Consider the following 24313-nt stretch of genomic DNA (forward strand, 5'->3'; position numbering starts at 1 on the left):
TACCTATGTATGAAAATTGACAATACAATTCGATCAAAGTCCGTGCTGAGGCTGATTGTGTTTAGAACATAATTTTACTATGTGCTATTCAGTCATTAAAAATATTTCAGTCACATAAATGTGTTGGATCGATTGTATTAGAGAATAACGCATCCCTCTTAAACGTGGCGAAAAGCATACTTCTGCGCTCAGAAAGTACTTGAAAGACATCAGTTTCGCAGAAGGAAGTCAAACGTGAACAAAGACAATTGCAAAAATTCAAACGAATGTGTTAAGCATTTATTTTATACATTTTCACTTCATCGTTTAATGCTTATCCCCGCACTGGCTCTTTGGAACACACGGCCCATTTTCGTGAATGCGAATGTAACCATCGGCACAAAAACAGTCCGTTTTACACGAACCCTGGCAGTCCTGCGCCGGTTGTGGATTGTCACACGTTGGCTCAACACATGGACCGCAGCATTTAAACCTCTCCGTGTGCATATTACATTCCTCTTTAGTTAAAAAGAAAATTAAATTAATTCAGTAAAGTTCCATCAACTTATTTTATTTTAAAGCTTGAAGCACTTACTCATTTCTTCTCCATTTTCGCATAGAACCTTGCACGGTGTTCCGATGTCAGAACCCTCTACAATAACGGCTACAACAAAAATCAATGGCAAAAGAAACACAGTACACCTTCCCGACATGCTGCTAACTGTCGTCTGGAAACTAGTGATCCCACCCACGAGCCATTTAAATGCCTTCAGAACGACTTTCGAGAACAATGAGTGAGTGAAAATAGATACATAGGAAAAACTACCAACTTGCTACTGGCATAAGCAACATTACTTTCTACGGTGATAAGAACAATGAAAACGATAGTAAAATCAAATAGTACGTGACTGAATCATTTGAACACTTCCCAGTTGTAGCCAACGCATGCTGAAAAACATGCATGCGATGGTAAACAAGGGTATCTACACAGCGATACAAGTATTTTTTACATTAACTCAAGTACACCATAACACATTCAGCCAGGGCTATGTTTTTATTTTGTTTTAGTTTTCACCCTATTTTCAGAGATTCCAGAGAAGTATTCCTGTTTAAATTCAGCTAGATGACACAAGACTAGTGAACTATCTAATTTTCGAACAGCATGAAGTAAACAAAACAGCTGTAACGACTCAAACAAGCCCCCTAACACTAGAGTACATTACTTTGGAATCTTACCAGAATGTTTTTAGCGATCATTTTGACCGTCTTTATAAGACGCTATAAATTCTCTATTATAGATTTTTCTTTTCCCTTAAGGACTACTTTTAGTATATTTGTTGACTATCTTTTGGTGCTTCTGATTAATTTGTGCACCTCTCCATCAACCCGCTTGCTCGGTGTAAAGCAGAAACAATTGAATTGAAAGAAGTTTGAATCCTTTACAATTTTCCAGGGGTGGTCAACTGGGTTCTCGGATCTGTTCGAACAGACAAATCTGATTTTTTTTATAAATTTTTTTTTTAATCTAAAGCTACATCTAAAGTTTTAGATTTTAAGAAAAGCCTTGTTTGGTTAAAATGGCCGCTGTTTGGATCCCAGTGTCAAATAAAAGTTCTGCCGTTTGGCATTGTAATGCACAATTTTCGCTACACAAAATGTCTCAATGTGCAATGCTGGAATGTAGTGCTTCAGTAGCTCCACCAATCTGATCAGATTATTATCCTTATTAGACGGGGAATTTTATTGTCATTTTTGCCCAGAATTTTGCTGCCATATCGCGTTTGACAGAAAAATTCCTCCCTCAAAAACGGGACCAACTATGCCTGACTTATTTCTGCTATAGTCTGGAAGTGGTCCATGACAAAGCAGGCCGTTTGCTCTCCCGAGCCCAAAATACATAACTGGAAAACAGTCAAAGGTTGCGTTTTCTCCTACGCAATCGTTTCGTAGATTAAAATTCAAACAAACTATCGATTCATCGGAATATACCGTGAACTGCAGGATACTATTGGTGTATATTTGTGTTGCAATTGGATCAGAGTGTGGAATAATCAACACAAATGGAAGTAGCAGACTCGATTGCTTCTGTGAGCGGTGGTCCTGATAAAATTCTGTCACTCTGCTGGAATGCTGGAGCCCTCGGCGCTTCGTACTATGATATCGACCAGCTTGAACTGTTTGCCATTCAGCAGGCCATCGAACCCCGCCCGCAGTATGCGCTACTACGTGAGCTCGTGCGCCGATACACCCCATTGTTCTATGTGCTCTCCGGTGCCAGCTGCTTCCTGGACGATTGCACCGAACTGTTGGGACTGCCACCGGGGACAACAGCCGGTGCTCCGGACACCTCCAGGGCTTCCGAGGCCACTGCAACGAATGTGAAGATTTACGAATTCAATGCAAAGGGCCAAGCTACCGCTAAAAATCGTTTGTTGGCGCTAAAAGTCTCCGGCATGCCGCTGGAATCGGACGAACGCGAGTGTCGCACCTTCCTCGAGAGCATGCTACCGTTCGAGCAGGAACTGCTGGTGCACAGCGTTGGCAATCTTCTCCTGCTGCTGGACAGCGCCGGGGACATGGTGCCAACGGAGCGGCTCGTGACGAAGATAAACCTCACTACGCCCAGCACGCAGCTTATCATCGACGGGTTAACGTACGAAGCGTTGCAAATATTCGACGCCAGTCGTCATCCGTCCGGCTTCAAGTGCGGAACGGACACACGAGGACTCTCCGTGTATAGTCTGTTCAACAGGTGCTCCTCGAAAAATGGCGAAGAATGGCTCAGTCGGCTCATGACGCAGCCGATCAGAGATAAAGGCGAGCTGAAGCGCAGGCATGATACCGTCCAGTGGCTGCTCGAAAACGTGCGATACGGTAATCAGTTCGACCTTTGCCTAAAGCATTTATCCAACATCGGTTTACTGTACAGAAAAATTCTGCAAGGCACAGCCCGCAACAGGGAATGGAAAATGCTCAAGAAAAACCTTTACTACCTGTACTCACTGTGCAAGGTGTGCACGATGGCGCTAGAGGTCCCGGCCACCGCAGGAACACTCATCGAAGAGCTTGGCCGCTACAGCCGCAACCCAGACAATGCGCTAAAGCATGTGCTCTACACGGTGGACAAGTGTTTGGATTTGGAGAAAGGAGAAGTGGAGAATAAAATCGTCATACGAGCAGGACTTGATCCCGAGATCGATCAACTGCGCGATCAGTACGACGGATTGCGCCGCCTTGTAATGGAAACATCCCGCCTGGAGATGGAAAATCTTCAGCTCGATATGGGCCACGTTTACGTAACATATCTGCCATCGTTCGGGTTTGTGATTAGCACCCAGATTGACGAGCAACTGCAGCGATCGGGTATCTTCAACAACGCCTCCTTTGATCTAGTCTTCCAGGCGGACCAAACGGCCTACTTCCAGATTAATCTGTGCAAAGAACTGAATAACGAGTTCGGTCAGCTGATCGGTAGAATGATCGAGCAGGAACTAGCACTGCAGACGCGACTAACGAAGTACGTTGGGCACAAGTTTCCAGAAATAATGGATGTTTTCAAATTGGCTGGAAAGCTGGACGCTCTTATCTCGTTTGCAACGGTCGCTAAAATGCATCGCTACGTTCGGCCCATCATCAGCGAGGCCAAGTCTCTGGTAGTGCAGGCGGGTCGCCATGTACTGTTAGAGCATCAGAAAACGTATCGGCCAAACGACAGCAACATCGGTGAAACTAACCATCACTACGTGAACGTCCTTGCTGCAGATACGTCGCTTGGCAAAACGACCTACCTAAAGGAACTTGCTATCATTTGCTACCTCGCACACGTAGGGTCATTCGTCCCGGCGACCAATGCCAAAATTCCCTTACTCGATTCGATCTACACCCGGCTCGACCATCCGGAGTCGATCTTCAGCGGGAAATCGTCCTTCATGTCGGAGCTCTACCAGATGTCGAACGTACTGCAGCATGCGAGCTCCAAATCGTTGGTGTTGATCGATGAGTTCGGCAAGGGTACGAACTACGTCGAAGGAAAATCATTGCTCGTCGCATCGGTTGAGCATCTGCTGAAACGGGGCATGCACGCACCCTTCACGTTCGTCACGACCAAGTTTACGGGGGTGGAAGAATTCCTGCCGCGTTCTCACCAATTTCTTTCTCTTAAGATCCACCGTGAGGCGCAGGAAAACTCCCGCAATGGTTGCAATGATAACACCATGAACACGATCGCCGCTGACCCGGACGACCTTAGTGAAGCGTAAAACACCCATATTCAATCACTGCGACTTATACCTCTTACAACTCGCTTTCAACCCTTTGTATCATTTTAGGCTCAAAACATCGTACCAGTTGGCGTCCCGTGCCGTAGCGTTCGCCATGATAAAATACCACCAAAGCTGTGGACAGTCCCCCAGCACGGAAAGCGTGCGGCTTCTGATGGACGGTACGCCGATCACGCGGGTTGCTGAGCGCTGTCTAGAAATTTCGCATCCCCCAAGTGACCATCCACGCCAGCAGCAACAATGACGTTAACGGTAAAGCGCACAGGAAATCGTTGGTATCGGACTGGTTTGAATTTTTCAACATATTCCAACACCGTAACCTTTTACACAGCCCTATGGATTCAATTTATTCCACTGAAATTTCACACTCACCCAGGCTGTCCGATTGTCCGCTTTGGGAGTAGATTGTAGGCCATTACATTACGTGAAAGGTTTGGCAGTGACCTTTATTTGGCGAGCACCAAAAACACCACCAATGCTGACGCATTCGTTGCACACCGAACGTTCTCGCAGTTGATCTACCGTACAGGAAAATAAAGAAGTAACCTTCTTCCGGCCCATGGTTACGCGCTGGTTTCACCCTGTAGAAGTCATCGTCTGTCACTGTCAGCCAGAAAAGGGAGCTCTACCCTCTACTCCGGTGAAATGTGCCGTCACACAATCGATCTTTCCGAAACCGGGCACTGATTCTGTTTGTTTATAATTAATGATATATTGATTTTCCGGTGTGACCATGGGAGAGAGGCGCTAGGCCGTGGCACATACGTATGCAAGTGCTCGCGTGTGCGTGCATATAATAATTTTACACATAATGCTATGGGGAATGTATGCGATTGGTTCACGCCCTAGGACAGGGTCGGTTAGAACATGTAATTTTATTGATACGCCACGCAAGGTCGCCAGCACTTTCCTTTGCGGTAGACTTTCGAATGAATGTTAGGGATTATGTTGGGCTATTTTTTTATTATGCAATATTGAACTATTTCGTTCCGGAGTAGTATTTTTGCGCGTTTTGAAACATCAAAGGAGTATCAGTAGGCGCTTAAAATAAACCCAACGTGGTGCTGGCTGGTGGGACATAACTTTACAAGTAAGCGAACCCCATTAGCTGCATATTGGTCCCCGCTTGACTACCTGGACTTTTCGGCCTATGGAAACGAGTTCGTTCAAGCAAATCACGGTGACAGTGAAGCACCTTCGGTCCTTCCGGATTCACACTACCTGAGGGGAAGGTGTATCGTTTTGTCAGCGGATGTTCCAAATCATCTTTGGTAGCATAGAGTCAACCTTCGCTATACCGTCAGCTACCATCAATCAAAATGGGTACCACATCCGTTTTTCTCTTCTATTCTTGTTCGAAGATCGTATCGTAAAAATGGGCCATAATTTACTTGGTGACGACTGTTTTTCATCTCGTTTTTCTTCACCAAATACAGACACGATGGAAACATTGTTCGCCGATTTCGGCCATGCTTGCTATGGAACACTTCCTGAATGCTACAACCGGCTTTGATTGGTTGTCTGGAGGCAATTTTTCGGTTAATGGCTAGTTCAACTCACTGCCCACAATTGAGCTACGATTGACACTATCGATCGAAGGCACGCCAATAGTTCCCCTTTTGTATCCTGAAATTCTGAAGGGTGGCGTTTTGTTATTTTTATTTTTTTTAATAGTCCTTCACATATAATAACTCACATTAGAGGCCGCGCGGTGAGCAATGATCGCATCAAGATTACACCATTTCGGTCGTTATGCGATGCGCAATTAAAATAGCGTTAAGCTCCCATCGCCGGGGCCAACAGAAACCGTTCCCACCGTCAAGCCATTCCGTCCCGTTGTTTGATGGGGTGGGCTTTTCCAACGCAAAACGCAGAATCAACGTATGAAAAATATTATCCATCAAGCACATCTGCTAGGGAGGTAAAAAAAAACTAAGAGTGGTAGAAATTCTTCAACCCTGATCTACCGAGGTCCCGTACCTATGGCTGTTTCGTTGTTTTGCCTCTAGTTTTGCGACGCTAGCTGCCCTCATGTGGTCCTAGGTTATCGCAGTTTGCTCAGCACAGTTTACCTGTTCATTCATAAAACTCACTCGCCGATCGTGACAATAAAAGAAAAACAAACCTTTTCACAAAACGACCCAATTCGCGACGCTAAGCTAATCAAAGTGCCACTAATGGTGGTAATGGTGTCATGCGGTGTGAAGTGTTTTCCACTGCCATCGGTGGGATGATGCTTCCAAATGGTCATTTCTTCAAATCTTGTCATTTTTTAACATCTAGAAGAGGAAACATACTAAATAATTGTTGTGTACGCGTACAGCAAAACCGTCGGATTCGCCGAACCACCGAAAGCCGTACAGTTCCAGAGTATTCGGAGCGTGCATGTTGTGCGCCACACCGTTAGTCACCCTGTCCGCCGTCATCGGTTGATGTTTGCGGAAGTACGCAACCCTCGAAGCGGCAGGAAGAATTGCGTCCAAATGTTTTGTTTTTTTTTCTGTATGCCGAAGGTAAACATGGGAGGGAAACAAACAAACCAACAGGAACCGGGCACATGGAACGCGGGCGGCTTTTCCATTCCACGGTTGATCCCACGGGGCGGACGATCAACGGCGAGATGACCGATCGACACCACCACCAGCGCACCTGTGGAGAGAAAAAGAAGAATTTCGGAAGGTCTTTTGAGACTTCTCAAGTTTTCGTCGATACCCAAAACCAACACCACTTGCGTTTGCCCGTGATCACCACCGACAACATACACGCCCTCCGTCCCCTTTCGCCCACCCGATGGTGGACCCATTTTCCTTTCAATAGCGATCGCGCATACACGGCTCTGTATGCGTTCGTTCGTTTCGGCAGCATGACATTTCCAAGTATCGCAAAGCCGCTGGCTGGCTGGCTGCCCCAAAACACACGCCGGACGCCATGGGGCAGCTACAGTGGGGCCACCACGACCACGTAAACATACGCTATACGCGGGTCTTATACCGTCGAAGTTACCGGTGTGTTCGTTTCGGCCGCGGTGCGCCGTGTTTTGTGTCCGCGCGGCCCTTGTTCGACAGTTCGCGGTCGCGTATGGCCGATCCAGTTCGCTGCTGTACTCCGCTCGACGTGGGCGCGCTTCCCTTCGGTGGTCGCTCTTGCCGTGAACGAACGGGCGTGCGTGCGTGCGGACGCTTGCACTCTCTCTCACACACACACGCCATACCCCGACTCCAGTGTAGCTTTCCGTTTCGCGTTGTGTTGGGGTTTTTACTTTCTGTTTTCTTTCGTTACGCTGCATTTCTCCGGGGTTTCCCTGGCGCGGGCTCCTTTCAACGGGTGTGTGTCGTAATCGTACCTGGTGGCCGCTTCAAGTTCCCACAACAGTTCACCTCTGCACGAAACGTACCGTGAACGAAACGTGCCGGAGAAAAAAAACCCTCCGGAGGGAGATCTGAAACGGTAGTGGAAGGTGTGTTTGTTTTCGTTGTATGCGCTTTTCCAAAAATTGGCCACCCCAACAAAGGGTTTGGTCGACGGGAATGTGGAGGGTGGGCAGAATCGTCGGAAAACGGAATCAGTCCCCCCAACTCTCCCCGCCCACTCGGTTAAAGGTCACTGGTGGGAAAACCAGACCGTGCCAAACCGCCAAGCAGTGAAGTGACAGGCGGCGAGAACGGCAGATTGGGTGGTTATTGCACCGTCATCGCGCGTCCGGAGTGGAAATTCCGCCGACAACTGCAGCAAACGTCGTGTTGGTGTGTGTTTGTGGCCGAAGCGGATAGTTCCCTGTCGCTGTCGATCACCCGACGACGGTGGGGTCGGTGTCCGGTACGTGTTTTTGGCCAAATTGTTTGAAAAAATCATCTCAAAACCTTGCTCACACTATACGGTCCACGGTGTCATATTTGTGAATGAAAGATCAATAGCAACCGGCCATCGTTTCATCCCGTTGGTGGCATGCGTATGACCGCGATCGTTCTAACCTTCTTGCTTTCCCACCTCCCGAACGGACAGCGAGTGAGCCAGCAACTACCACAACAAAAAACAGGTTAGTACGCCAAGATCATCAGCCGAACGTACCGATTTTCCTACGGTGCCTTGGGATGCCTTGTGAGATAAACTGTTTATTGGATGCGTGCCAGCATCTGTTACTCCGCCTCAACGCCTTTCCCCCCCAAACACAGGTGCAACCGATGCTTGGGCCCGTGTTCGACGGTACAGCGCCGGCGGTGGCATAACACACGGCCCGTCTTAGGCTCGTTCCCGCTCCATGATCGCCATACGATCAAACTTACCGCAGGTCGCCATGCTTGTAAACCGGATTTTAATTAACTACCTTCGCCTCGCTGAGTAAAACCCTGGTCTCAACCCGTACCAGTAGTGATCGTGGCGGGCCCTTTGGTGGGATTTCCCTTCCAATGTGCTGCTAGATTTGCATTCTGCATTTTTTTTTTTTTTATCTTGCCCGTGTTTCTCCACGAACTGCCACGATACGGTCTTGTTGAAAACATGAGTTTACGACTGGCAAGATGAAGCTGCAAAGCCCTCTTCTCAATCAATCGGTCTATCGCTGGTTTCAAGAACGTGCCCTTCCATTTTTTACGAGAATACGTTCTCTTTCAAACTGGTCATTTCACGGACGAAACGTAAATTTAAACAAAACGCGGACATCAGCGAACCCTTGCAAGCTTGTGAACTTTCAGCAACAACGTTGCTTAAAGTAAAATGCTACATTTTCCAGTGTTACATTTTTGCTACCTTGTTGCTGTGTATGTTATTTTAACCCATTCGCCGTAAGCAAAACGTGTGCGTATTTCTTTGCTGCGGACAAGGACTATTCGTGGAAATATTGTTTTGGGTTATGACAATTGTTAAAAATTGTTCAAAATCATATCATCTTGAGCGCATTTTAGTAGTGTTCAAAAAACTTGTTTACAACATTAGAAACACAGATATTGGTATTCGCATGCATCGACGTGTTTTGATTGCTTTTATCATCCTAGATAAACAATGAGAAATATTTCTCATTCGCATGTGTGTAGTTTTTGTACTATTTTGCTCGCGTGTTTAGGGTGAATTTGGTTTGCAGAACCGCTTTTAACACGTTTACTGCCATGGCTATCATTTTTTAATTAAAATTTGTTTATAAAATTTGTTAAAACGATGGTTTTCGAAGGCCAAGCCAAAACTTAGCTTCCCAAATAATTTATTTTAATATTACTATCGTTTTTATGCTGCATTTACATTTCGTTATGGGTCACAAACTTTTTAGAACTAATTGTTGCTGTCACCCACTGTTGGGTGACATGGCAGTCAACGTGTTAAAGCAACATTATAGTCGGTATATCGTTTGAAAGCAACATTGTGTCTCGAAGGGTTAAGCTTCAACCATAACTCATGGTTGGCCGATCTCACTGAGGTAAACCTGAGGCGATCTCTCCGACGTGTATGCGTGTGTGCGAGTTGGTTCGCTAACCGAAAGTCGCAGCCGCTCCATCGCTCCACTACCATTGAGAAAATACCGTATCCGATCGGTGGAAAAGGACGTGAAAAAGATCCGTCTAATGCGGGCGCAACGGTGGATCTGTGTGCACTTAGAGAGCCCCCTCCAGCTAGTTACATAATCCCTGGCCACTGTGCTCTTCGAGAGAGCTAGGCAGCAACATAGCAACACCGTAGAAACCGATGCCAGTTACCGACGCAGAGCGACCAAATCGGACCACCTTCCCGGTCACCGCTGGAAAAGGGTCCAGCCAAGAAGAAACCACGGACGGCTTTGGTATGGCCGCACGTGACAGTGAGGCAATGGTTCATACCATTAGTCAAGTACAGCTTTTTACGCGTTATTTAGAAAGCCAACACCATCACGCGCCACTCTACTCCGGCGAAACAACAACAAAAACGCCCGCAAGCGGCTTACTTCTTCGCGGGGTTCATTTCGTTCCGATGGTTGGAACGTGTCTGTCATCAACCATACCAGACTTGCGATCGTTAACGCGATCGGCGCTAGTTTTGAGTACGTCGTTATGTGGAAAAAAGAAGGAAAAACACGTTCAGCTTCTGGGGTTTCTTCGGCTTTCAATAGACTTGCGAACGCATCTTTGGCGAATGTTAATGAAGAACTGGAGAACTGGCACGCAGTGTGCGGCTGAGCGTTTCCGTTCGGAAGGCCAAACCTCGGTGACAATGAAATGTAGGACAAAATGATCTCCACATCGAGATTTCATTCGAATTATTCATGTCGTGATGTTTCTCTCGAAGAGATGTTCGTCGTTCTCGGTTAGTAACAGATGGATCTTAGAAGAAGTGAACGATCCACGGACCACCTCTCTTCCCGCTGCTTCTTCTCAGCTCTGCTGGTCAGATATCGTTAACGGGTACCCTTGAAGGGCGCACCGTTGGAAAATTAGCAGCTTATCGGCGCAGGGTGTTGCGAGGTACCTGATCTTGTCGCTCTCAACAATTAGACCGAGGTCTATAATTTTGGCCTAGGTCCGCCGCCCCCGCTTCCGGGGCCTTGATTTTGCATTCCATATCTAAGCCGCTAACCCGGAGGCGCGGTCTTTATCGCCGGAAATAACTGCGACAAAACGAACCCCCCTAGTATGACTAGCCTTAAACCAAACAAACAAGTTTTGGATGGCGTTGTTGTACCGTGGATCACAATGACTCACGGTTATGTGTAGATTTCGCTTGTGTGTATTTTATCGTTCGTTGTCGGTTCATGCATACGATCCGTTTCCTTCCCCAGAAGGAATGAGTCCTGCTGTTGCTGATCTTGTCTCCATTTACACTATGTTTTTTTTCACACTTCCGCTTGTAAACCACACGTACTTGGTGACAACAATATCTTCATATGTGTTTGCTAACTCGACAGAAATGATGCAATCATGCTCTAATCCGCCCGTACGGGCGAAAGAACCTCTAAGAAGCCAGTGATGTCAAACTCAGTTGACTCCAATGGCCGCATTTCCTCCCAAAATAGGTTTACGGGCAAAATCGTAGCATTGGTTGGATTCATGAAAATAGGTTCTAATCAATGTGCTTTTAACTTAACAGTCAGCTATGCGTTATACTTTGACATTTGTAGTGTATCATATTAACTTTTATAAATTTCCTATGAATCATATCCAAATTTTTATTAGCTGTATGTTATTTTTTGAGATAAGTACTATCATCATATGAGCAATTTCCAGTCAAATAAGGTATAATATGATGATTCAGTATGGCTGACAGCGAATACTTAGTGTAGTGAACTTTTTTTAAGAAAGTCATACTCACCATTATTCCATATCATGCCGACAAACATGTATGACGGATTTTTCGAGACAAACAAGTAAATAGTGTTCATGGCAAACAAAGTTGACGAACTACAAGAGCATTCTAAATGAAATTACAGATGTTCAGCAATCAGTTGGCTGCAGTAATTGTGCACTTTTACTTATGTTAACTCTCCACCAAAAAGCACAATAGATATGATTTCGCTAGAATTTGGAAAACGGTTGCATATCTTCAATGCGCTTACGACGGAGTTCTTGTTGCTCATTGTTTCCAGTGAATTAAAATGCTTTTTAAAAAAATCACACGAAGAAGTATACATTAGCTGGTGCATCCTACAAAAAGCTTATTCAAAATTATTCAAATTTAATTAAATTAGCCGCTAACATTTTATCGAATTTTGGGAAACAGATCAACTTTTTTCACGAATGAATCAAAACTAAGATCACGGATAACTAACGATCACACTGTATTTGTTGGGTCAAACTCAGATCGAAATTTAAAATGCGAATTTTGATTTCATTGTCACGTTTAGAAAACGCGGTCTTACCGACTGTTTCTTATAACAGTCGGTCTTCGTTACAAGACTGGTAAAAAAACAACACTTTCGTCTGCGTGCTAAAACACATTAATTAATAAAATACATCTGTTCTGTTCGTCTTTGCAATTCATTTCAGGTAATTGTCAGGTTTGGGCAATTCAAAGAACATTCTCTTGATTTCAGCAGTTAAGGTTTTAGAAACGTTGCTGATTATCATAATTCACGCCGTTGCTCAGTTTATAATACTATACACTGCTACACCTCTATAATTCCATTGCGAAAGTTCAGATTTATTCGCTTGTCTCGAATTTGTCGAAAATCTGTGTAAAACCCTTGCTCATGTTCAACGCCATATGTCGGTGTAATGTGATTTAATGGTGAGGATGACTTTTGTTATAGAAAATTTTTAACAACAATGTTTTGCCATTCTAACGAAAGCCATTACTCAAGGCTGAAAACATTCCATGCATTGTTTCAAAGGGATCGCTGGCCGCATCCAACGTTCTTGCGGTCCGCATGTTTGACACCTCTGCTCTAAGCTTTCAACAAGCAAAGATGTTGAAGAATCTACAGATAAATACCCCACTTTAGCCATCAATTTAGAGTTTTCGCGCTGCGTTGCTTCGTCCACCATTCGCCTCGTACAAGTTTAATGCGTGAAAATGATGTCATTTACTTTCTACACGCTCCGCCAGCTCAGTGCCCAGTGAATCGAACTGTTTGCACCTCACAAGCGAAGGTGAGATAACAGCGTAAGGTCGACTTTTGCCTTCATCGAAAACCGCGAGTTAAAGTCAGTGGGGTTTGGTGGCGGGGCGAAGGAATTGAAAGATCCCCTCCTCTGCTTATCGAAAACATTATTTCTCTTTTTTGAAGGATGGTCTAGCATGAAGCGAAAAAGCGTTAAAAGCCCCCTAACTCCCCCACCACACGGCTCAGTGTCTGCTCCACTTGGATCGGAATGCCGGTTACGGTGTGGTGCAGAAAAAATCCGGTCAATTGCTCGATCCGATCGACCGTGGCGCATGCTGCTCTATATTAAATTGGCAGCCCATTGGTTCGAGCGCAATATGGCACTAAAGAACACACACACACTCGAGAAACGTAGTCACCGACCGGATGAGGTTAGTAAATATGTTCTCCTTTCCACAGTGCACCGCGCAAACCTTCCGGATTCCGAGCGTACAGATTTCCAGTGGTTCCGTGGCACACATTCAACCCAACAACCGACTGGTTGGGATTGCCGAAACCAGGAAAGAAAGGGAAAAAATTGTGGACCGTAATAAAATCAATTGTCATCAAAAACACAAACGACCGCTGTTCTCTTCCAACCACGTTCACGGCTAATGTCCTCCCGGTTTCCGGCATGGCCCTTTGACCACTGCTAGGATCGACGTGAAAACTCGCGAGGCCGTAGGCGGCGGTCCTTACGATACAACCGTCTTGCGCTTTGTTCCTTGCTCATCGGAAATGCAAATTTTCCCCCGACTCAGGCCAGGGAAGGTTAGAAGTAAGGTACTCTCAGCCCGTTTCCCACAATTAGCAAATGGCAACATTTTACTGTAGCCCTGACCTGCGGAACAACACGGTGCGCAGTGATTCACTGAACATTATGGAAGGGCAGTGGTGAGAGAAGCTACCCACCAACCTAGGCACATTGAGTTTTATTGTCCACAATCGACATGCATATAAAAAAATATATATATTTGAAAAATAGGTAAGAATTTATCGAGAGCAAACAGAGTGCAATATAGGTAAGAATTTATTGCTTTTAAAGGAATTTATTGTCCTGTAAATAATCATGCATACATGGTGTTTGCATTTTATTTTGTTTTGTAACGTTGTTCATTAAAGCTTACGTTGGTAGATAAAATAAAAATATGAACTTAAATGAACTAACAAGGATTATTAATAACCAAAAATACTGTCCAAAAAACTGGATTTCACAACATTCCGTGAGGTACTAGCTTACGGACGCTAATCCTCCGATACGACCTTGCTCATACCAGTGGCTCCAGCGTCGAGTACCCTCTTAGCATAGAGCCGAAATACATTACATATTCAATGGCCACAAAACCACCGGCTTCTACCTCCCGAAGCAAGCGGACCGGTTCGTTGTCGCATTAACGTAACCCGCAATCGGTACTGCAAGAACTGGTCCCCGTACCCCTCTTTCCCGGTGCTCGTTTCCGTCTCCTTGGCAGAATATACCAAAATCCGAAGAACAGAGATAAATATCAATCAGCAATGCTGGTACACCTTCGCCCTAGTGGAGATTACGCGATATTTAATAATTTCATACTATCGTTTGGGGTAAGTCACGAGTCAAGAGACTACTCCTCGCTCGAATGCTCTTGAACTAGCCGCTGCACGTGCTGCCGGACCTAGCGAGAACACGTGGGCTATACCGTCTACTTAAAGCCATTTGTCCCCAACCGCAAAAATAAACTGACAAACTATTCTTGGTGATTACATTTCTTTGCTTCTTCGGTCCTCATCGACACGAGCGACGATCGGCAGGCAAGTGTCGTTCGAGGGATCTCCCGTTTTTTCCCGCCCATGAGGTACTAGCCAGGAGTACTGAGGAAAATGCTCCCCGCCGGAGGTGCGCAGGATTAGTTATGATTTAATTATTCCAGTCCGTAGGCAGTGCAACTGTTCCGTGATGTTGACATCATCCGAATGACAACAGTGACGTTAAATTTCCCTTTCCTACGCAATGGAAAACCCCGCATGTTTCACACCATAAACTGATAGAGAAGTACTTACCCGCTGCATGCGGGTTCTTATCAAACGGACGATAATTTTTTATTATTATAATAAAACATGCTGGTTAAGAAATAGCACGATGGAACAGTGTCACAATTGCGCACATTGTGCGCATATCGTTATATGGTTTCCATTTTTTTTTTTTGTTCGTTAAATGATTGCCAAACGTGCGTGTACTTAACCTCGTTTTTAGTACCCGTGGCTTGGATGAGTGTTTTAAACGGTTGGTTGAAGTAGTTCGTTGACTTTCATCATAGGGCGCTACTTCTATACTTAAATATGTAACAACCATAATATATAAACCGATGGCGCTTTTTTACGAAAACCACAGCCAGCATGACTTGGACTTGGGTGACACATTATTATTTGCATATCCCTGACGCACACACACACACATTAGGTTACGTTATCCCCAACCTCACTTTCGCGTAAAGTTATCGTTCAGTGTACATCGTAGTGAGGTGACGGCACATAAAAGCCATCCGGTACCACTACGGGCGCGATAACACCAAGCAGTAAGTGTTTTATCCAATCGGACACTTGTCAGAACAGCAGTATAAACCACGCCGCCAACATATTTCTTATTGCTCATCCCCGTTTTTTCCCGGGGAAGCACCGGGTGTCCCATGTTCATGCATGGTTCGGTTCCATGGATTCATCGATTTTATCCATATGAGAACTCCCACCCCCCGGACGTGTGACGATGTGCTGTAGCTCTTATTATTGTTTTGCTTTACAACCTCGATAGGACAACCTCCCGGCTGATGGCCCGCCTTCATGCCCCACGTCCAAAAGTAGGTCACATTAGCGGCGGTCCGATGTCGTCGAAAAGTGCGGTGCACCAGGAAGGAAATAGGAAATCGATCCATTTTTTTTGTTCGCGTTTTCCTTCAAAACTGCCCCCCTTGACCCTTGGCTCGGGCTGTGTTTCCATTCCGTTTGAACTTTACCTATCAATCTTCCACGGACGGTATCGGTTACCCGCAAGCACGATGCCAGGGAAGTTCCTGGAGGACGAACAAGGACGCTTCGAGCCTACATACCACCTGCTTCCGCGTAACACACACACACACACACATACAAAATCGGTTCGACAGGCTTGAGTCCGATGTCAAGGTCTGTCGTTGTAGTTCAACCGGCCAACGCTCGCGGTAGGGCTTCCCACCGTGCCCATGGGTGGACAGGTTGGTAACCGACACGCATCCAGCCAACCTGTTGGCCACCGTTCCGCTGCACGATCGATAGATGCGCACGTTTCTGGGCGAGCAACATTATCGCCATGATTGACTGACGGGCCGCGAAAATCGCGTCCCACCCGGCGTAGTAAAATCAGATGTTCGACATCGACATCGGTTACCCGGCTTGCCCGGTGAGGCACCAACTGTGTCTTATCGATCGTATCGCGTACGGCGGCTTTACCGACACTTGACAATATTAATCAAATTATGCCACTCCGGCGTGACGCATAGAGTGGTACATTGAAATATAAATACATTAATTAAGCAAATGGACTTTGATATCGTGCAAGAGGACAGGGAAACGTCCTCGCCAATCCCTGCACTTTGCTCGAGCCAGCTAAAAAAACGCGCCAGCAATAGGAAGTTAGTCGCTCCGACGTGTCACTTGTAATCAAAAGCGACCTGCAACGAAAAAGGAAGGGTCAGCACGACCTAAGCGCACCACGTCACAGCCAACATTCGGCACGCGGTCCCCGCGGGCCATCCTAATGATTTGCACCTAATCTGGGCCACTAAAAAATGCATACATTTCCCACGATGGACCCGATGGTACGGGTGCGTCCTTAGCCGGGCCGCCCGGTCCGCTGTCGTTCTGGTGGACTCTCCGTTTCTGACACGTGAGGTTGGGGCCGTAAAACTTTAATGACTCACCGCCAATAGCGAGGTGCGGCCCCGCACGTACTTGAGGGGTCTGCGGGCTGAACCGGCCATGATGCCGGTTGGAGCTCGATTTATGGCCCGCACCCCGGCCCGGCCCTCCCCCCCTCCGATCGCGCCGTGAGTTGCTCTGGAAGCAAACATTGTCACCTTGCAGAGAGTTATTGCTGCTGTGCGTGGCAAATGCACCGTCAAGGTTGTTTGCGACCTTTACCTACAAAATGCCTACAGCTTTTCGTGAAAACATGAAATTTGTTTCATTCTTTTTTTTTTGTTGTATTACTGCGCGGGAAGACATCAATGACAATGTGTCAATGGAAAGGGAACGGAAGCGAAAGCTACGCGAGGGTCGGTAATTGGTTCCACTCCATCATGCGAATGCTCCGCTCCCCGAACGTCGCTGGCATTTTGGAGACATTAGCGAACTCCTAGGTCTGATGTTCCCACAGTCAAAATAGTACGAACTCTAGTCTTTTAACGAGGTCATCAAAGGTGGCGATGATGAACGGTTTATTCCAAGTAGTCTATACATAATTTAGAAGAGCAACGCAACGGCAGGGGAATCATGTGGCAATGTATGCTATCCTGAGCAGCTCCAATAAATTGACAAAGCAATTATCATTCTACCAAATTATTCGCAGAACCTTGTGTTGACTTGTTGAACCAAAAGAGGTCCGCTAATTGTGGAAGATGTTGCGCCTTTCAATAGTGTTAGAATCCATGAAACTACGTTATCCAACTATTTTTGAAACTCACGGAGATTTCAAATAATTTGAATAAGTTATTAAGATAAAAAATGTACCGTATACGATTTGTCAGAACAATTGAAAAACGAAAAATCATGAAGAATACCTTTAAAATTTACCGAGAAATGTTAGAAAACATTTTTATTTTGTGTATGTAAATTTTGCTCCCAAGTAATCATATTAAATTTTATCTAAGGTGGTATAGTTCGTATGTTCTAGTATGAAATTGTTTATGTCGCTCACTTATAATGCAAATAGTTAAAGTAGGGCATTAATTGTCTAATCAAAAGTGTGTGACAGAGGTAAATAGTTCTCAAAAGTGTATGACCCATTAATAAATGAAAATGCAACTTCAAATCTATAGTAATATTAAAAACAAGTTCTTTGGAATGCTGAGTTTTTGTCTGGCCTTCAAAGACCATCGGTTTATGTACAAATGTTATAAAAAAATTGTATTAAAAAAGATAGCACTTACAAAAGTGTGCTAAAAACGCTTGACAGTCAACGTTTTAAATGAACCATCGTTCGAAATAAGTAATAAATTATTTTCGCATAGATCGCGAGATTTTATTTTGACTGGCTAACGTTCTTTTCTTCCAAACACTTTAAATTAAGTCAACATGGCAACGACGCAATATCTGATCAAAATTTACCACTGAAGGTCGTTGGAACAGATTAGCTCCAAGTCCAGGTTGGACAATACATTCATTAGCCTTCCAGTGGCGCGTCTGCGGCATGGAGGCCGAAAATGAAATATGCTGAAATGAATCGCAAATATGTACCAAAAGGAACCAACTGTGCCTTAATCTGTGTCCTTGGCATTAATCGTTCCAATCTGTCCGATTAGTTGATGGACCGGATTGATCGAGCGAGTGGATCTGGGGAATCCATTTTGTGTGCGCCTCAATTGTCATGTTAGGGTTATTGCTGGAAGAACGCTGGCAGTGTAACGTGCAGCTCTTGTGCAATTCACAAAGCAAAGAAAAGCTTAGCGAATCGTTAAGATGGGTGCGATTGATAACACATCGATTACAACCACGTAATCTGTGTTTGCAAGAACAACTCAACTCATAAGTTCCTAAGAGGATTTCGGTGCTGTTGCGAAATGGATTGCACTACTGAGCGGGACTACAATTGAATGAAGTAGCAAACACTGGACTTGTGCGAACTGTTCATACAAATCAATTTGTATTGATCCATTATTTTCCTCTCGAACATGCTCCTCAGCGAACGTTATCCCTTTTCAATGTCCTTGCACTTTCCACCACAATCAATCCTTAGACATTGTTCATCGAGAATGGTGTGCCGTTGGTAATTTTCTCTGTATACCACGTGGCTTAGCGATCATGTGATATGGCATGGTATAAGACTGTTCCAAAACGCAGAAAGGGGCGAATTATCTAATCGATTGTATTTTTCCCTGTTTTTTTTTATTGGTTTTTAATTTGAATCAATAAAAAAATGAAGAAATTATATATTAATACTTAGTTCCACTGTAAACGATCAGTCTTTCCGAAAAGAACAGATTGGTTTTCGTTTATCAGATTTCTAAAACACAAACTTTCATCCGTGTTGATATTCATCAAGAACTGACATTCAAACACTAACTATACAACCACGCGAAAACGCTTTCACTGGCGTAGCATCACGGCAAAGGCCATCAGGAGAAGGGTCGAGAACGCAATCGTGACACTTCGTGCACCGTTGCACAGATCGGTGGTGCAGAGTTCGCACGTGTTCACTCGGAAGCCCGGGGGCAGCTCGCCTTCGATCAACGTGCACATCGACTGATCGTTGTAGAAGCACTGGCGAAGATAGGCGTACCCGGTTACGCCGCTGATCGTACCTTGTGCGGACAGCGAGAGACAGGCAAGCTCGAGCTGGCGTGCCTGGGCCGGCAGGAAGATGGTTCGGTCCAAGATTGATACCTGCGCAATGGCATTACAATTCACCCTGGTCGCCCTGGATTGACAGTCACTCCAGCCTTCGTTGCTGCCGCATTCATAGCACTGAAGAGCGGATGCTACCGAATCGGACAAGAGAATTGAATTCTAGGGTCCATCTTTGAAGCGAAAACTTTACTAGCACAAAGTCCTAACTTACCGGTGGATGTGAACGAGAGAATTACTCCAAGGCAGATAGCAATAGCACCGACACACTGCTTCATTGTTGTTCGTAGTGTTTTTTTTTTATCTTCTTGCTAACGAAAACGAGTGAACACTAATCCAGCAGAGGCGGCGGACACAGCGGAAAGAACTTGTACTTGTGCTCTGGCACGCGGTGGTTCGGTAAATGTTTCGCGCCAGTAACATCACCTTACCTTTAATACGCCGAAGGTGGAATGGCTTTTGCGAGACCGCTTGGAGGTAAGCAGATAAGATAAAAAATCAATCTAACGTTATGCGATAAGCCGTGACTCACTGTTCGATACTCAATGTCTACAGATAATGCTACATCAACGACATTTCATGATTCTCGATGGGATTTAAGCTTTCGATGCCTGTACCTACCGAGTGCTATCGATGTGCTTATTGAAGCACGCCCGTTACACAATCTTTGGAAAATGGGTTAACAAAAACAACACATGAAACTCGCGTCTCGTTCGCTTGATGTCACCAGTGCTGGCCGGAGGTTCCTTGAACGCGGCCAGCCACATTTTATGGACGATTGCGCCATGGGGCCTCGCAGGGACATGTGCATCATGGCGGCAGTTTATTGTCAAACCGCACGCCATCGTGCATACTTCCGTTGCAATGGCTCAGAATGGTAGGGGCTGGTTCCGTTTCCGGTCCTATCCATCTTGACGCTGACCTCGAACGGAGGACAAACATGTGGACTTTACGTCGCAGGACTTCAAACCGTCAAGAGGCACGAGGAGTTCCGGGATCACCTTCGAAGGAAAGCTAGAAATGGTGGTACGGCTCGGTCCGAGACTGTTCCCGGACATCAGTTCACGCACACCGCTTATCCGGTATCTATTGGGCAAGAATTTCATTTCAACACACACCCCCTGTATCGTAACACAAACACACAATTGATGCATCGTAATATAATTGACGTCGTGGGTCAGCCTCGGGAAACCACCGTACTTATTACGCGCAAGCTGTTGCTACCGGCTTGGTGTCTGATAAAAGCGTATTAGAAGCTTATCAGCAGATAGCATAATCGCTCGTTGATCAATGCGACAAAAGATGGTTTACTTTTCGATGCAACAAAGGTTTTATGAATTTATGTGGCAAGGTTGGAATTTTGTTATCATTGCAAAAGAACCTACTTCCCATGACGAAGACGCTATCTACGTAGAGTTTATATTAGATTGTTTGAAACACATATCCGAGGTTGTCATACTGGCGTGAGTCAAATCCCCTCTACATTTTTCCATAGCTAGCGCGTACATTATGGGTAATCAAGAGCTCCAATTGTTTTAGCCCTGGAAACAGGGGTGGGCTTAACGCAGCGGCCGCGGGGGACCTTAATCTCGAAGGGTCAAGATTTATAGTTAAACAAACATTTTATAGAATTCATCAACATGCGTCAATCAATGATCGACAAACAATAAAGTGGAACGGGATCAGTTTAATAATATAAATATGTTGAAAAACTAGAACATTTTCATCTATCTGATATCGAGCGATGCATTTTTGACATATCATGTTAGATGTGGCCATACATTTGAAAACGCTGCATACTATTCCAAATGATTGTTCGTAATCGTTATTCGTTTTAAAATGAGGTACGCTTTTAAACGAGTACGTCAAGTGGATCTTAACACTAAAACTACCGCGATTTTCCCGGTTGAAACTTTGGCGCGATTTATGTTCAATATTAAAAAGAAAATTTGTCATTCTCAACATTTCAAAAAAAGTCATGCATTAATATTTGGTAGAATTGTTTAACCGTAAGAAATAAATGTCATTGAAAAAGTAATTTTAGTGTTAAAGGAGAAAGTATAATTACATAATCTTTTGATATTTAACTTATTGAATATGAATTGTTAAACAACACTGGAAAAATCAAACATCGAGAAGTACATCACAAAATTGATTGATTTTAGGAAAAACAGCAATAGGTAATAATGAATTTGTTAAAAATTGAAATCCTTTTTCCGCTTGGGGCGCCCATGGGGGCCACTGCCTGAAATGAAATATTTTACTATAAGTTACAATAAATTTAGCTACAAAAGGTTTTTGCAGAATATTGGAGCTCTCGGCATATATAAAATAAATAAAATATCTTCCATTATCGATATATTTTATATTTTATCGATAAACTGATGCATACAATCATAAGTTTGATTTTATACGCTAATCCAAGCTAGCAAAAGGGATTGTCTACATTATTTTGTTTTCTTTTATTCAGTTCTAAATGATGAAAGTCGCTTTAGTATGATACGTTAAGTGGACGAGTAATGGATAGTATTTCAAAATTTGACGTCGCCTTTTCATAACAATCAGTGATATTTTGAATGTTTTTATCTAAAAGTTCGATTGCTTAATGCGGTTACACAAAAAGAAAATAAGTCTAATTTATTGAATAAAATCACTTATGACATACAAGATTGTAAAATTGTTCTCGAATTGGCATACTTACATTTTCGAAAAACCACAATTATTTGCTATTTACACACAACTTCTTGGGCATGAGCATATACTTTCTAGTGACGGTCTGGCTTTGAAGCAATTTAGTTTGAGTAACTGATAACATTGCGCCTACAGCTGACATGTTCGTTTTGGAATAATAATTTATCTAAAGTTTTACAAACATTTCTATTTCATATCTGACAGAATGCTTCAAATTAGGTAATACAACCCCACCATTAAAGTACCGTAAGTTACTCTTGTTCAAACGGAAGGGAGGTTCAAAGGACCGGAACCAGCTGTTCGGTTTCCCCCGCTTCAAGGCTGTTTGTTATCTGCCATGGCCTAGTCTTTTCAAATAGAATTAAAACCGGCAATAATTTATCGGAACCACTTTCCCTGCGACAACCTCCAACCTTCGCCCCCGGTGCCCCGCTGTGGGACTTTCCCGGGCCTGGGACAGCTTTTACTTTCCTTTCCGTTCGTCCGTGGGTTTTCCGTGTGGGAGCTTTTCCACGCCGCTCGGGTGACGGTAGTGGTACGCGTACCACGTACCAATTCCATCTTCTTATTCGCGCCGGGCTGTAACACTCATCTATAATGCATCCCTTCACCCCGTTCCGCCGTGGTGTTTCCCGCGCGTGTGATTTAGTTGCTGCACCGGGAAAGCAGAAGCCACGTATCGTATAACCACTTACTCCGAGCGTCATATCGCAATGGGATGCGCCCAGAAGCAACGGAAAGGGAAACTTTCCACAACGGTCATAATTGGACTGGCATTGGAACGGGTCCAGACGGACAAGCATGTTACGGTTCTCACCGATTGTCCATCCTGATACCTCGCCACCGGTGGATAAGTAGACGGTTCTCGGAACCTGGGGCCTGCGTTTCCCGGCGCAACCCATCTAATGGGGCGCGATCATAACTAACCAGACGACATTTGTGCTGTCCGTTTCATTTTTCATCGTCGTTTAGCCGTCGTACAGTCATGCCGGTTCGATACTCTTCGCTTACACACTTTTCACTTTCTCGCCCACAGGACCCGCACTCGGCACGTGGCGCTCCTGATGGACGGGTGTCCTGTGCCACGCTCTGTGCCACCGTTCGAGCATTGGCTTTGGGTGCCCCCGATGAAATCGCGACCCGACGATCGGCAGACAACCACGACGACGAGCCGCGGAAGGGGCCAAGAACGCGCCGTTGTTGCTCAAGAGAACGGAAGTAGTGATCGCAATGAATCGCAGCAAAAGGATGTTCCAGATGTCCCCAGTGAGTGGTAGCGATTTGTGTGGAGTAGTGCTGTCGAGGGAAGAAACAAATATCTAGATTAAGTGTGTGCAGTGAAATGTTTAAGTACTGTTTACCAGCGGCAATCGATGTATTCCACTTGATTTCAAGCGATACATCAACCCTTTACATAGTGCCACCGTGTATCGCGTCCAGAGGTTCGTCCACAAATCGTTCGGTGTGTTCAGAAGTGTTTGGAAAAAAATAACCATCACTCGTTGTGCTCGTCAACATTGTGTAATATGAGAAGAGTTTCGCCGAGTGTTGACGGAAGTGGAACGACATAAAGGAAATCCACCCTTTGCCAAAGAAAATCCTACTTAAGTGGAGACGAAATGAGCTTCTTCTCCGTGCTAGCTGTGTAACACCGTACGTGCCTAGTGATGTCCACATGCTAACGTTTGCCTTTTTTTAATTGATATTGTTTACACATGTGAAGGGTGCAGCAATCCACGCTAACCGGAAACAAAAGGCATTATATGAGCGTTTACTAAAGTGCGGTTTGTGGAAGTAAACAAAAAATAAGAAACTAAAATACAGTGAGATAAGTCAACCCCGCCATACAATCACCAAGTGCAATTCATCTAATGTGGGGCCAAAGATTAAGGAATCGTTGAGAAGGAAAATCGACGGATGCGCTTGTAGTATTAACTCATTAGGCGAAGAGTCACGTTCGCATTTTGAGGTGCATTCCAACATAACGTGGTTCAATATGGCCGAACCGAGCAAAGCACAGCAGGATAGAACCAAACCACGTGAGTAAACGCCATAAACTAATACCGAACCGTAACCTTATCGTACCACGCTGCTAGGTTATTGCATTGCTTAATCCATACTTCGTTTGTTTTGATTTTGCATTATTACTTATGACTTAGCACACCCTCAATCATCATTAAACAAATCATAAGGAAATGGAAACTTTCGTGTTGCAGGCATCAACCATCAAATATGGTTCGCCGCATGCTATAAATAG

The 24313-nt window shown here is 44.9% G+C and overlaps 3 protein-coding genes across 3 annotated transcripts in view; 1 reads left to right on the top strand and 2 right to left on the bottom strand.

Moving 5' to 3' along the window:
* Positions 1–24313, bottom strand: part of LOC131286883 (septin-1) — a 208615-nt gene that overhangs the window by 135665 nt on the left and 48637 nt on the right. The window lies entirely within an intron of this gene.
* Positions 1980–4836, top strand: LOC131286879 (mutS protein homolog 5-like). Its single transcript, XM_058315887.1, has 2 exons — positions 1980–4234; positions 4308–4836. Exons 1-2 carry the CDS (start codon positions 2040–2042, stop codon positions 4501–4503), a joined length of 2391 nt encoding a protein of 796 aa, XP_058171870.1. The 5' UTR covers positions 1980–2039; the 3' UTR covers positions 4504–4836.
* Positions 19108–19643, bottom strand: LOC131284966 (uncharacterized). Its single transcript, XM_058313824.1, has 2 exons — positions 19580–19643; positions 19108–19499 (listed from the first exon to the last, which is right to left on the bottom strand). The coding sequence occupies exons 1-2, from the start codon at positions 19641–19643 to the stop codon at positions 19108–19110; spliced, it is 456 nt and encodes a 151-aa protein (XP_058169807.1).

The sequence above is a fragment of the Anopheles ziemanni genome, chromosome 3 (assembly GCF_943734765.1).
Source record: "Anopheles ziemanni chromosome 3, idAnoZiCoDA_A2_x.2, whole genome shotgun sequence".
Classification (NCBI taxonomy): domain Eukaryota; kingdom Metazoa; phylum Arthropoda; class Insecta; order Diptera; family Culicidae; genus Anopheles; species Anopheles ziemanni.

Coding starts and splice junctions, on each gene's coding strand:
- LOC131286879 (XM_058315887.1), top strand. CDS start 2,040: ATGGAAGTAGCAGACTCGATTGCTTCTGTGAGCGGTGGTCCTGATAAA. Junction 4,235..4,307: donor CCGGACGACCTTAGTGAAGC/GTAAAACACCCA, acceptor GTATCATTTTAG/GCTCAAAACATCGTACCAGT.
- LOC131284966 (XM_058313824.1), bottom strand. CDS start 19,643: ATGAAGCAGTGTGTCGGTGCTATTGCTATCTGCCTTGGAGTAATTCTC. Junction 19,500..19,579: donor TCTCTCGTTCACATCCACCG/GTAAGTTAGGAC, acceptor CCGATTCGGTAG/CATCCGCTCTTCAGTGCTAT.